This window comes from Pelodiscus sinensis, chromosome 5 (genome assembly GCF_052426305.1).
Source record: "Pelodiscus sinensis isolate ZL-2025 chromosome 5, ASM5242630v1, whole genome shotgun sequence".
Classification (NCBI taxonomy): Eukaryota; Metazoa; Chordata; order Testudines; family Trionychidae; genus Pelodiscus; species Pelodiscus sinensis.
The window spans coordinates 69477373-69492691 of NC_143056.1; the positions used below are offsets into that span (position 1 = coordinate 69477373).

The 15319-nt window shown below is 45.0% G+C and overlaps 1 protein-coding gene across 5 annotated transcripts in view; it reads left to right on the forward strand.

The window, feature by feature from the left end:
* The window catches only part of SLC8A3 (solute carrier family 8 member A3), a 179816-nt gene that overhangs the window by 143914 nt on the left and 20583 nt on the right, over positions 1–15319 (forward strand). For 3 of the 5 annotated variants that reach the window (XR_012903475.2, XM_006130304.5, XM_006130302.5), the window contains exon 4: positions 3629–3646. The exons of the other annotated variants lie outside the window; for them this stretch is intronic. Coding sequence is in view for 2 of the 3 variants with exons in the window: in XM_006130304.5 (XP_006130366.1) it covers positions 3629–3646 (18 nt within the window). In the remaining variant the exon portion in view is untranslated. The remainder of the gene's footprint in view (positions 1–3628; positions 3647–15319) is intronic. 5 annotated transcript variants of the gene reach the window in all.

Sequence of the window (15319 nt, forward strand, 5' to 3'; positions counted from 1 at the left end):
GGCTGGACGGGAACATGCAAATAAAGCCCAGGATATTTAAATCCCGGGCTTCATTTGCAACTCCGGTTGCCTGATTTGCCTACCTAGCTCGAATTAACCCCTAGTCCAGCGAATTCTTTGGTTTGGGATCCAAGGGTGCCGGACCAGGGAGGCACAGCCTGTATTACAAAGATTGTTCATCAAAAGTACTGCTGAACAGAAGCTAACTGTGGTGTTTTCCAGCCTATAATTAATCAGCTGAATAGCAATAGTTAACATGCCAGGCTTCCAGCTTGCAAAACTGTATGCTCTGGAAAAACAAGTCAGGAGGGCACAGGGTCATGTTTACTCCTCGAGGTCACTCACTTCTCCCTTCCCTCCTGCTCTGTTAGGTGTGCTAAGGTTTCAGAAAGGCCTGTTTCAGCAATGAGCATCACAATTGGTATTCCAGCTACTGGCAGTGGTTTAATCACGTTACTGAGCTCTGGGCTATCAAAAATCTGCTCCTACTTTGCATTTCTCAGAATTCTGCAACCATGAAGTCTGTCACTGCATCCAGTCTTGTTATGGAATGAGAATCCAGAATCCAAGCATTAGTTTTAAGAAAATTTGAAGTCAGTGAAACTGCATCTATTTATACCAGGAGAGGTCCAAACCATTTATTTCTAATTCTTAAGGTTTCAGAGAAAACTTCCAAACATAAGCCAGGGTTAAGCAACATAATCTTCCCAAACTCCTGATGCTTTTTAAAATCTGTAACTATTATCTGCAGATATGCAATGGTGTTACAACTGTGTTGGTCCCAGGATATTAGAGGCCCAAGGAGGGTTAGGTAGTATCTTTTGTTAGATCAGCTTCTAAACAATCTGTTTCACCATGCTCAGAATACCTTTCCCAGACCCAAAGAAGAACTCTGAGTGGCTCAAAAGTTTCAAGCTTGTCTAACAGAAGTTGGCCCAATAAAAGATATTACCTCGCCCACCTTGTCTCGTGAATATCTGCAGATAGATTAATACAAAAATAGTGGCGCATTGAAAATTTAGAAGTAGTGTAAAATAAATTGAATTAATATTAAACAGATAACACCAGGATTACAATATCAATACTATTAATAATTTTCATAATTAATTCACTTAAAATCTTCTGAGTGTTCCTGAAGCTACTGCACGATATTCACTCTGTCACATTGAAACATCACTACAAGTAGGAGGTCCTGCAGTAGAAGTTAGATACAGTTTGCAGGGGAGACACATGGGGCTTTGCCAGAGCTGTATCTAGGCCCCAGGACTGGAACAGCCTGGGGAGCTACATTTTAGAAGTGAGTTGGACAAGGGGAGCTATAGAGTAAAGACCTCATGCTTCATATCTACATCATAGCTAGTTTTAGTAGCAGTATTAGTTCTTTTTCTTGCATAAATTCTCAAAAATATTTCATGTTTACGTCATTACTTTGGAGGACCGAGGAGATTCTTCTCCTTTTAGGATTTACTGAGAATAGACTCTGAAAATCCATAGAAGGCTTTAGTTCTAGAGGTCTGAATCTACTCAGAGCCCTTTCACTGCTGTGACACATCTGCTATGCTGCTGGCATTCCATGGGCATTCCTTCCAAATCAGTGCAGTATTAGGACATACCTCAGACATTCCCATCAGATAGCAGTTGTCCAGCACATTTAGGGGAATAGCAGATGCATTCTCACTTATTGCTTGAATGGCCCTGCTATTTACAGTAGAAGCATGCCAGAGGACTTCACATTAATTAATAGTGTTCCAGACAATTCTGAAGCTTGTAACCATTTTTTGATGCCCTCTCCTCCCAAATCCAAATAGACACAGAAGGACAATAAGCTGCTGCCAGACTCCAGGCTGACTGTGTGGTCATGTAGAGTCCAATGATATTATCATGTTCACACCAAATCATGTGGCTGATATTTATTGCCTGTTCAAACACTTCACTGAAACTTGAATCAAAAAAATGTGGTGGAGAGAATTGTCCAGTAGATGCAGTAAGAGATTGAGAACCAAGACTCACAGTTACTTTTCCTAGATTTACCAGGTGACCTTAGACAAGTCTCATAGGCAAAGTTTCCAAACTTTGGTATTTAAACGGTGGTACCTGTCTGCATGTGTTGTGAATATTCAGATGGGGTTAGCAGACACTAAAAGCAATGGGTGATGTGGGTGTTCAATGCCTTTGAAAATTGGCCCACGATTTAGGTGCCTACGTTCAAATGTTCTCCTTAAGCTTTCTTTGCCGTTTCACCATGTGTAAAGTAGGGGTGCTAATACTGATTAGTTGTCTGTGCAGTGTCTTGAGATTCTTGGACTGAAAGAGTTATAGTAACAGTTAACAAGCATTATCACCAGTTAACCAAATCTTCACATCATCACAACCCAATCTTTAGATGCCAGTTGCACAGTTTTCCATTTGAGGGAGGAGTAGAGGGCAAACTTCACTGATGGAACTGAGGCTCAGTTCCTAGACAAAGGTTTGCTATTGTCAGCCAATATGAAGCATTTTACCTAGTTCTTGGCAGGATTCATGGAGTTGGTTGAATATTAGTCGGTTTTCTAGGGATAATATGTAGAACAGATGCAACAGGATCTTTCTTTCTGACCACTATTGAGACTAAGGGGGCGAGGGGAACATCAGGTAATGAGAGTGAATGACAACAGGCGAACAATACTGAGCATTTTTGGAACTGGGAAATTACATTGTTCCTTATAGGGCTGTTCTCTCCTTTCTTATCGTCTCCTCCAATGGTCTACTATTTCAGCCTGTACTAATCTTGAGGCCCAAATAACTGTTTGCAAGGCGTTTTTGCAATGGAGTTGCATCCTTATTTGATGGGGGAGACTCTGTGGTGTATGTCAGTGCAATAGCTCCATGCATAGGTGCAACTAAAAGCCAGGAGACCTATGAAGACTGAACACGGTGGTGCATTGTGACATCTGGGACTCTAAATCTTTCAGAGCTAAGCTTGTGAGACATGGGATGGACCTGTGCAAATCAGGACTTCTCTGAATTTTTGGGGATGATGCCTAGCGACATTACTTCCATCTCCATTGGTCCAAGGACAATGCCCATTTTATAAATTTGTTGCCCTTGCCAAGTTCTTCTCAGTGAACCCCTTCGTTCCTCTTACCCCCACACTCACATCTGATTTACAAGAGAAGATCTGACAGGGCGCCAGTGTACCAAGACTGCCCTGTTTTTTGCAAGACCTCTCCACTTCTACAGAGTGTGCCTCAAACAGGGACACTTCAAACTCATTTTAAATCACTTTGGCTCATCTCAAAGCCTGATCTCAGGAGCAACAATCCCCACACACTTTTCCTCTCCCTTCCCCACTCTCCTGTCCCAAGTCCCATCCTTCTGCCTTCGCTCATGGGGGAGGGGGAATACGTCTGACCACAGTGCCCTTGGGATGCACCTGTTCCACCAGCCTCATTCTCATCCTGCTGCTACTGGGCATGCTCACAAACCTGCGCCAAGCATGCGGCTACAGAGAGCTTACACGTTGCACTAAGCCAACTTCATCACTCATTTAAAACTGTCATCTGCAAATAGCCTTTGCATCATCTCCAACTGGGGAATTAACAGTCTTCCTGTTTTCTTCTTTCCTTCTTTTGTTTTTCGTTTCCTACAGCGCTGCTACTCACGCAAGGTAAGAGTGCTCTCACTCCTTTCCTCTGTTGTGTGGCTTTGATTTCATTCTCCTCCTTAGGCCAGGGCTTTTTGTGCTCATGCTCATTGTATCACAATTAGTAGTGAGCTGTGTGCCCAAGGAGCAGATATATTCAGCATGCGCCAATTGTGACAGGGTGCGGTCATGTGAGACCCCTTGGGGCTGCTTCCTGGTGTGCTGATAAAGCCACTGACACTCACCACCTTACTCTCTGGGGCTTATCACCACCCTGTTCTGCTGGGCCAGATCTCCTGGTCTCCCCAAGCCAAGGCACAGAGCTGAGATCATCGCCTTCCCTCTTTTCTTCCCCCCCAACCCTTTTGCTATACAGACATTGAACCTCTTCAGGACTGAGGAGAATGCAGTTTTGGGCAAAACTTCCAGGAAACCAGCCCCCAAGTGGGATCAGAACTCCACATAAATGATTCAGGCAAGCCCCCTTTTAACAATGAAAGGTGGATGTGCACCAGGCCTGGGCAAAATACCCTCCACGGGACAGATGCGGCCTGCCAAGCCACGAGATCCAGCCTGCAGATGCAGCGGGGAGTCTCAGGCAGACTCCCTGTCTGCCCCCCACATGCCACTGAAGAAAGCTGCTGCGGGACTTTGTTTGAACAGCTGTGAGCCTTCACGTGCTGCTCCTGCCTCCAGCACAATCCCATTGAAAACAGGCAGCTTGCAAAGTACCTTCCCCTTTTTCCCCTCAGGCTCAAAGCTGTTCAAAAACCACATGGCCCCTGCAGCCCGTGCAGGGACGGGGCAGGGAGGGGGTATGCTTGAGAAGGCTGCTGGCTGGGAGTCAAGCAGGTATGTCTCCCAGCCAGAGCCTGCCTCTGGCACCCCCAACCCTTTGCCCCCCTACCCCACAAAACCCAAACCCTCTGCCCTCCTCCTACCCCCATACTCCCTCCCATATCCTTTATCCCAATCCCTTACCCCAGTTCACAACCCCCTCCTGTCCTAGGTCACAGCCCAAACCCCACCACCCTAGTCCCCTAACCAGTCACACTGCCTCCTTCACCCAAACTCCCTCCCAGACCCCACACCCTCTCTTGCAACCCAGTCCCTTACTGCAAACTCCTTTCTGTGCCCAACCTCCATCCCAGACCACGCACTTCCTCCATTAATATTAAGGTTGTCAGATGGTTTCAACAAAAATACTGGACACACTTGACATTACATCACAATCTACATTACATTTTATTTAGAAAATACCAGACATTTATATTTTCTCATTTATATTTTCTCAATTTGTTTCCCGAACAGAAAGCTCAAATACTGGACTATTCGGTTCAAAACCGAACACCTGGCAACCCTAATTAATATGGAAGTGTGTGGCCATTGACCACTTTCCAAATTCTTGGAATGGGCCCCCCTAAAAAATTATTGCCCACCCCTGATGTGCACCCTGATTGCTCCCCCAGGTAACATTTATTTACACTGGCATTAATAGTAAATCAAAGTGATTTTATTAAGCACAAATAGTAGGATTTAAGAGGTTGCAAGTGAAAACAGGCAAAGCAAAGTAAATTACCAATTCAAAATAACAGAAAATGCATAGCTAGTTCTAATGTATTAAAGCTTATTGCAAACTTATCCTAAAACTGTTCTTATTTCAACCAAACCTCCAAGCCAAGGAAAATCTTTTTTCCCTGGGAATCTCTGGCTTATTTCTTTGGGTGTGTCATGCGAGCCAAAGACTAAGAGCTTGACAACTTTGCATCTTAAATAGCCTTCCTTTTGGGTGGGAATTATTTGTTTCTGCATTCTCCCCTTTCATGGAAAATTACCTGGTCAGACTTTGCGATTTGAGGTGGAAACATGTTTTCTTAAAACCAGCCACTGCTTAGACTTAAAGGACAAAAGATGATGTTTACAGGTGATCATCCAGACATTGAGGGAAACACCCTTGATGGTTTTCATTTACACATTTAAAACCATAAACCATTTCATACCCATATTTCCAACTTCACATACAAGAATGATACACACACCAAAATGAGATACACAGATCCAGCAGATTGAGACATTAAAATTGATAGGCTACATGAGGTATTTTGTCCAAAGCATCTTCGAGCTATGCATATTTGTATCCGTACGTCAATTTCATAAAGCATGGGGGAGGGGCAGTCTGTAACATCAATTATTGACATATGAGGTAAGACCTCAAATCTAAGATTTTTTTCCCTCCACCAGTCTAGGGAAAAAGACCTTTCCTGTACCATACAGCTGAACTTACAACTCCTGATAGTTAAACTTTAGACTATTGGCCACCTCACCTCCCAGTCCCAATCACACAGCTTCCTGCCTGCTTCTACAAGTACTTCGCTGCAATAACACAGACAGGGCCTAAGTGTGGTTTTACCCCCAGAAATCCCTGTGGCAGGTAGCCCAAAGGAAAGTCCTGGAAATTTGGGCATAAGACAGACACAGTGCCTCCTAAAGAACAACTGATGTGCCAGCTATGAAGAGGGTGTAGTGTAGACTTCTCCACCACCCAACGGAGGCAAGATCTTCTGGACAGCATTATGAGGAGTGCAGGGCCATGGCCTTACCCGTTGTCACTCTGGCCTGCCCTGCTCTTGGAAACGTATTACCAGTAATGGCACTAAACAGAAGCAATCATTGCGCTCAGGTAGTAGACTTGAATGGTCCGTACCTTACCTCCCCTTGGCACCCAGATACAGGCTACATACAATCATGCCCAGTATTAGGACACTATGAAGGGAACAATATTAAACTTCAACCCTTGTATTCCTCCCATCCCTCATATTGATTCTCTTCTCTTGATCTCCTCTCCCTGGCTACGTCTAGACTGCAGCCCTCTGTCGACAGAGGGATGCAAATCAAGCACATCGAAATTGCTAATGAAGCAGGGATTTAAATATCCTGCACCTCATTAGCATAAACATGGCCACCGCTTTTTTTTCTAAATGGAGCTTTTTCAAAAAAAACGGCAGTCTAGACGCAGATCTGTCGAAAATGAACCCTTTTTCGACAGATCCTGTATTCCTCAAAAAATGAAGTTTACAGGATCTGTCGAAAAAGGTTTATTTTCGACACATCTGCATCTAGACTGCCGTTTTTTCGAAAAAGCTCCGTTTTTGAAAAAAGCGGCGGCCATCTTTATGCTAATGAGGCACGGGATATTTAAATCCCTGCTTCATTAGCAATTTTGATGTGCCTAATCTACATCTCTCTGTTGACAAAGAGGTGTAGTCTAGACACACCCCCTATGTGCAGGACTTTCCATTTATTAATACTGCATCCACACACACCCCAGGACCCAAGACCTGAATTTCCTCTACTCTTTCTCAGTAGCTCCCACAGGGCTGGCCCACAACATTTTGGCACCTGAGACGGGGAACTCAAATGACACCTCCATGCCCCCTTGCTTGGGCCAAAACTTTAAAAGGTCTCAATTCTGCCTTCTTCCTGTTATATGCACCAGCAGCAGACACAATTTTCTACACTTTGGGTCCTAGTGGCAGCCACCTCAGTTCGCCTCTTGATAAGGCCAGCCCTGAGTTCCCAGTGAAATACGGGTTATTCCCTTTGTATTTGTGTGATCCCTCCTGCTCCAGGTTTGATGAGTGTTGTATTTGCACTAAAGAAATGTTTAGCACAAGAAACAGGCACTCGAGGGCCCAGAGAGGGGCTTGGGTTTTTGTATTTTATGTAGTTGGACAAAAAATATTGCAAGTGTCCTGAACTAGACTACAATTGTCAGGAAGCGTCCCTGCTTGGAGCTGACAGGGGCTTAATGGCTGTGAGAGTAGCAGCTCTTCAGCAAACCCTGGAAGTGCTTTGCAAGTCACCAGTCCTCTACCGCCCACAGCTTGCTTGAAGAACCTTTGTACTAAGAGGAGCTTAAGGTTGATGGACCATTCATGCATGTTTATAATGCCCAAGTTATGGTGGCTTTCACATTGCAGGTCATATCCAAGACTTCATTGCAAATCAGTAGGAAAATATCTTTATGCTGCAACCTTCAATTCCTAATAGTCTATGAGGAGCCTAACGCAGTTGTCCTTAGAGTATGTCCAGATTCCCAAACTGGGATAATTAGGAGAGAACTAATGATAGCAAAGCTCTCAGGATCAGCCCATTCAAGTTCAGGATGTGCATGAAACATCTCTGTCCCACTTGGGCAGGAAATCTTTTCAGAGGCCTTTTTCTTGTAGGAATTCTGTCCATTTTTCAACTTCATCAGGATTGGAAATGAGTCAAGCACAGCCTTTCTCAGGGTAATTTTGTTAATTCAGTAGCCACTTAATTTGATCAGAACCTCTGAAACCAAATAATTTGTATTGACAAAATTTCCACTCTTTGTGGTGATTAAATGTGATTGCTTTTGGCAGGTATTATTGGATAGTTCCTCACTGGCTATGGAAAGTTGCTGTCCAGTTAATAAAAAAGGGCCAAATTTCTGACCTGGAGGAAGTACCAGGTTCCTGAGAGTAGGGTACTCTGTTCCCCCTAAATCACACTAGCTAGAGTCCTCCTCCCTTTGCCAGGCTGTCTAGAATACTTGTTTATCTGATGTCATGTCTCTTGTATGAAGCACATGAATTCTGTGCCCAGCTGGGCTGACCTCGTATGTATGTTGTATGTGTTTAAAACTACAAATATCAAGTTAGAAAATATCTAGACACTATCAAAAATATCCCTGCCCCCGCATTGCAGAAACACACATTAGCTTACCACTCCGTACCAATCCTGGGTAATGAGGAGCGAGTGCAGTGACATTTTCACTTAGTCCATGCCATGTCAGATCTGGAAAAGGAGAGCAGTCGGGAGTATTTGTAAAAATTACATTGAAAACTACCTTGCAGCTTCTCATCTCACCCGCCCCTCGCGCCTCATGTTACTGTTCTACCTCGCTCCTCATCTCCCTCCAGCTGCCCCACTGACCTGTCTGAGCCCACAGGTAGGTCCACACTGCAGTTGAGCACCTGTGGCTGGCCCAGTCTCCCACAGCTTGGGCTGCAGGGCTATAAAGCTGCATTGTCAGTATCAAGGCTCTAGGACCTCGTGAAAGGGGCCCAGGCTTGAATCCAAGCCTGAATATCTACACCATAACTGTATAGTCCTGCAAGCCAAAATCAGCTGTCATGGGCCAGCAATGGGTTTTTTATGTCAGTGTAAACATACCCTTAGTGACCTAATGGCTCTATCACTTGGCCTCCTTTCCGACTCCCCCTAGATGTCTCATATTTTTCCTAGTGACTCTTGTTTCTCTTGTGTGTATCTCATGTCTTCCACACACCGTTGTTTGCCCTCCAGAAAGCCATCAGCATTTAGGGCTAGGGCTCCTGCTGCTGTGTTCCTTCACTCCTCCAGCATAGAGCACAATGCTTGTCCCTTATAAGGCTTTCCTCATCGCTCGTCACAAGCTAGCTCAAGTGGTTCTGTCTGCATGAGCATTTGAGCTCTGGATACATATCAGCCAAACAGACAGCACAAACCAAGACCCCCTAAATCCAAACAGCTCTTGATTTTAGAGCAATTTCCTATCGGGATTCAGACTTTGCAGCTGTGCAACTTGTATGTTTGCATCACATGAGTGTGCTAAAATCCCACAACAATCTGGCTAGCAAGATTTCCAATACTTTCTGGTTTTAAAATCTCACAAGAACAACTTTTTTGTGTATTATTGGCACTGCTGTTTCCAGAGGCTAAAAGTAAAGAACCACATAAAGAATGGAAAATATTTTTAAGAGTTAAACTCACAAGTTTGGATGAGCTTCAGGCACCGATTCAAGCCAGTGCGCATTTGATCCAAACTGATTCTGCAATCCGTATTTGTGACTCAATAAACATTGAAAGGAACTTTAAGGGTGGGCCTGCTAGCTACTCAATTCAAGTATCTGATTCTGACTGCATTAAGTGAATGTGCTGGGTTGGTCATGAACCACAATTTAAATTTTTAGAGACAAACATCAGATGTTTCTATAATTTTTTTTTAAAAATCCACTGCTCATATTTTTTGGTTTTCATCAAAATAGTCCCTGCAGTTTGCAATGGAAACTGTAATGTGTGAGGATTTTGAAACTGAATGTAAACAAATGTGAAATTGACAAACACATTTTCATTGTTTGAAGTAAGAGAAATGCACAAGGCAAACAGCATAAATAATGAAAAGTGAGTGAGATTTTAAAGTAATCTCAGGAGTGCATTTACTTTTAACTTGTGGATTTTTAAATGCACACCTAATATTGAATTAGTGTTGTTCATCTGAAGATCTCAAGTGTAAATTGAACATAAAAACCTCTTTATGGGGTGGGTGCATATTAGCACCATTCCATAGATGGAAATAGAGAGGCCAGTGTGACTTCCCCAAGTTCACACAGCACGTTAACAGCAGTGAAAGAAATAGAACCTGGAATCCCGTGCTTTAACCACAAAGCCCTGCTTTCTCTACTTAAAGTAATATTATGCCCATTTTTATCACGTTGGAGAATTCATTATTTGTATTGGTCTTATTGCTGTTAGTATTAGAGAAGTGGTGACCATCCTCTTTTATCTGTGAAAATAGTTGTTTACTTCTGCCCAAAGGAGGGCTTGGTGAGTCAAGTCAGAGAGAGGGAAAAAGCTGGAATTTTGACCTAAATCTCAGATTGAATCCAAACCTTTCCTCACATTCAAAAAAGTTAGCTTGCATTTTTGCCATTATCTCTGTACTTTCTGGTGCTGGCTGGGTTCAAAAAGAGACATGCCAGATTCTGTGTGAATGATTAATTATGTGGCATTTGTAGCATGACCAAATGCAGGAATTACTGGAAATCTTACCAGCGGCTGTAAAGGTTTCAATAATTGATTAAAGGTTTGGGGAAGCATTCAAATGTTTGGCTGTTTATTAGAACGGACTATTCTAACCTGTTCGCTCATAAGTAAGAAAGTGTCTCAAAGCACATTTTCTTTATTAATGAATGAAGCCTCATTCCTATAATCCAAGCAAATCTTCATATCCCTGTTTTCACAGAACAAGTGACTGAGGCACAAATCAGACAGTTGATTTGTCCATGGTCCCTTCATGTGTTTGTGGCAGAACCAAGAATTGAATAGTCTGCCGATCCCATCTGGTGCTTTCGCAACATGAAATCCTTCCTCTTGTAGAGGTGCAAATTCTTCTACCTTACACTTAACAAGCTGCTTCATGTAATGCCAGATGGCTCACACCTCCAAATTACCTTCAGTGGCTACCTAAATAAATCCACACTCCCCCTGTTGTTGAAAGGCATAAAGAATATTCTGTGCTCATAGTGGGTTGAGTGCATGTGTGTTCAGCTAACTTACATATCAATTTGCTAACTTCAGAAATGAGATTCTCTCTTGGCCAACAGCCATCCCCAAGTCCAACTGATTGATAGGCAGTTGTCAAGGGAGCAGAGTTTATTCATGCCCAAGATTTACTTTACTTAGCTGGGATTTTATTATTCTGCAGCTGCAAGAAAAATCCCATTTTAATTATCATTTCAGTTGCTTCCTAACACTGCATTACCCAAAAGGAGTGAACCTCACTTGCAGAAAAACCCATTCCAGACATGGGCACTAGGTAGCACATGGCATGGTTACTGAGCTCTAAAAGAGCCCTTTACCTCTAGGCTGCTGGTTTGAAACCGCTCTGGTTCAGAGAATAACTAGACGTTGTTACCAGTTGATGGCTGTTTGCTGATCTTGGTGCTGTTTACAATCACTACCTGGAGTTCTGCTCCTCCAGTTCCATCCTGGACCCTCTCCACTCTGGTGTCAGTCCCTTGCACTTCTCTGAAACTGCTCCCACCAGAGTTTCTAATGACCTCTTCCTGGCCAAAGCTCAGAACCAAGATGCCATCCTGACGGACATGTCTGCCATTTGCAATCCCATCAGCCATGCTCTTCTTCAAATCTTGATTGCCTGGGACTTCCATGATTCTGTCCTCTCCTAAGTTCTCTTTCTTCCTTCAGCACATTCTGTGGAGGACCCTCCATCCCCCCTCCAGCTTTCTATGGGGGTTACACAGGGCTCAGTCCCCCTCACTTCTCCCTCTCTTCTTTGGATAATCTCATCCCCAAATAAAAATTAAATTCCATCTCTATGCAGACAACTCAGAGATCTACCTCTCTGCTCCAGACCTGTGTCCTTCTCTCCAAACTAAAAGCTCCACCCATCCATCTGACATATCCTTGCAAATATCTAACCAGCAGCTCAAGCTCAACATGATCAAAACAGAGCTTCAAGCCCTCTCCATTACCTGCTTTCTTGATCAGTGTGGATAACACCATCATTCTGCCTGTTGTCTGGGTGTCATCTTTGAGGAGTCTAACCTCTCAGTATGGCCTTACCTCCAGGTTGTGTCTAAATCTTGCTAATTCTTTCTGCAGAATATCTCCAAGATGCAGCCAATTCCTGTCCATCCATATGGCTAAAATGCTCATCCAGACTCTCATAATCTCACATTTCAATTACAGCAACTTCCTCATCTCTGGCCTTGACCAAGGCAATCTTGCACCACTCATACCACTGAAAATACTTCTGCAAAGACCATTTTCCAGTTCCACCACGGGACTCACCTTGCTTCTCTTTTGCGTCCATCCCTTTGGTTCCCTTTCTCTACCCACATCAAATGTCAACCACTTCATGTTACTTTCCAGGCCCTTCATAACCTATCCACATCACGATAGCCTTTGACAGCCACTTGTTACATTTTCTTTGTGCTTTCTCCCAGGCTGCTCCTCATGCGTGGGAGGCAAAGCTACCTCATCAGCCACCTTCAAAGCCCTCCCTAAAACTCTCCTTGTAGTCTCTTCAGGCCTCTGTCCCAGTGAATCTCTCCCTCCAGGCTGTAGCCTCTAGCACTATTGTAATGCAAAGACGTAAGCCCAGTTGTGTCCTGGACCCTGGAGAGGGGCCAGCAGAGCCAAAGCCCAGCAGGTAATCTGTGAAGTAAGGTGTAGGATTGTGTCCCCTCACCCTCCGTGCCCAGCTATGCTACTCAGTGCTCCTGGGTCACAGAAAGGGCTTGTGCCTTGGACACAGGAGGGTGGGGCAGAATTTGGCTCTTAGAATAAACACAGCAGAAGGAAAAGTCTCCGGGCAGTCCCAGGAGCACAGTCCTGCATGTGTTTAAAGAGCTCCACTTGCCAGCAGGAAGTGTGTGCCACTGAGCACTGACATGGAGGAACTTCTCTTGCATGCTCGTGCTGATGCCGACCCAGCCAGGTTCTCTCAGGCTTTCCCTAAAGGTGACAGGCATTTTAGAGAACAGGTTGGGGGATGGGCACCTCTGAGTCTCCTGCTGGCACCTCCTGCAGAGTCACTTTATCCCCCAACACCAGCTGGGGCACGGCCAAGCAGGATACGTGTCGCTTCACTCCGGTGACAGCTATGTGGAAAGCCTTAGAGCCCTGTCCTGCTGGACTTAGGTGATTACGTCTGTGTTCAGGATCACCCCTCTGTCTTTGCATGACAGCTGCCCCCACCAGCCTGCCCTCACCCAACGTGAGCCACGCTCCTTCTCCCTCGATGTGTCCCCTGATTGCCCTGAGCTAAGCGCCTCACTCTACCTGCCCATGCTGGATGGGCCATGCGTCCCGTCTCTCTCGGCCACTGTTGCTTCTTCCTCACCCCTCTCTGGAGCTTGCAGTGCGCCACCCCTCCATCCTGCCCATGGGCGATGTTGAGAAGCGATGGCAGGGGCAGCTGGCTCACATCGTGACTATACGTCAGGCAGGTGGAGATATTCCTGGCCAGAAGGCGACAAAGTGCCTTGGGAATTGCTATTTCTAAGACTCTTCATTTGCATTTGTCTCATGGACTCCAGACATTTTCCTTCTTCCCCAGTTAGCCTGGGTGTTGAAGAATTCAGAGGGATGTTAGGGGCTAGGGATGCTATGTCCAGCAGATTAGCAAGGGTTAAATGTCATAAATGTAGCTACACCTGTCAGCCTCTTTCCCCCATGGAGATCTTCACATGTTTTGGAGCACACATTTTTATTCTAGATGAGTGCTACTGGGTCATCAGATTAGTAAGCACCCAAGGATCAGTGAATCCTCTTCTCCTGCTATTGCAGGCCGTCCCGTGATAAAGTGAGCCAGTGGCAGAGCCATGAGGAGGAGATCCCCGAGATCTGATGCCCTACAACATTCTCCTGCCTTCCTCCGCAGAGAGCCTGTCCCATTCCAGATAGGGTTAGCAGGCTGATAAATGCTGGGGTGTTGATTGAAACTCTTTGTTACATATCATAACAAAACATTTTGCCCCACGGGAAGGCCATGTGGGCAGGTCGTGACCCTGACTCGGGCACCAATCTATCCCTAAGCCTGTATTGCCTTCCTCTTGAGCTGTCCTCACTAACACAGACTGTGTGAGGGAATTGACTTTAAAAACAATAAATAGTCTGGTAGCACTTTAAAGACTAGCGAACCCTGTAGATGGTATCATGAGCTTTTGTGGGCACAGCCCACTTCTTGGTATCTTCATCACTTCGACCCTCTCCCCACTACCACAGTGGGGCCTGACTGAGACCTGCATGTGCTCCCAGGATCTGTATGTGAAAGTACAGTAATAATGTTTGCATGTGCTTATGTTCAGACTAGAGGAAATTAGGGGGAAGCCTTTCCTATCTCTAAGAGGCAGGAACCCAGGCAGAACTGGCAAGCTCCTTTTCTTGCCTGCTGTCTCCCGACCTTATCAGGCCTAATTAGACTTGACAGCCAGGAGTCCAGGGTGCAATCCACATTGAAAGCTTGGTGTTGAGGCTGATGCAAACAGAAATCAGGACTGGTTAATAATTAAGCTGTGGGTTGGCAGCATTCACCTTGACAAACTTGACCTGCCAAATTCAAAAACAATTTTTTTTTAAACCTCGCTCGTTTTCTGCTGAGGAGAAGTGAGTGTGTTGTGCACACTGATGTAGAGGGGCACATGAAGGTAGGAGCATTTGACCACATCCCTCCTCCTGAAGGCCCTCCCCCAAATTTAGCCAATGACTCCTTGGGCACTGCAGCTAGACACACGCACTGCTGGGCATATCCCTCTGGGTTCCGGGACCTGTATTTTAGGTCAACCCAGACTTCAATGTAACTGTGGTATTTCCTGTCAAGGTAGCATGGATTGCTTAGAAAAAAGGACAGGAAGTCAGGGCACCTGGGAGCTACACTGCTTATTTGCTCGTGAGAAATTCTGCTCTGTGCTTCAGGTTCTCCATCTGTGATGTAGGAATAACAAAATTTCTCTGCCTCTCTGCAAAGATACAGGATGGGAGGCTTCATCAGAGACTCTCGGGGATGGGAGAGACAGAGGTGGTGAAATGTGGGTTGGTTCAGTCCTTTATGTATATACTAGGCACAATGGGTAAGCAACTCTCTGCCCTGCTCTGTGGAGTCCTACAAGTTTCAGTCTCTTCTGCATCCTATTCAACATGCAGCTGCAGGAAGAGATCAGGCAATAGCCCCATCTCCATTGACAGCTATCTGCAAATGACACGTACAGCTTTACATTTCAGAGACAGCCAACACTGTCTGCACCATCTCCCAGATACAACAGAATCATTGACTGCTGGGTAAAGACCAGCTGGCTGAAACTCAGCCTGGAGAAGATGGAGGTTATGGTGATGGCTGGAGGGAAGTACATGAGAAGTGCCTTGAACTCATCAAGACAGATCAGG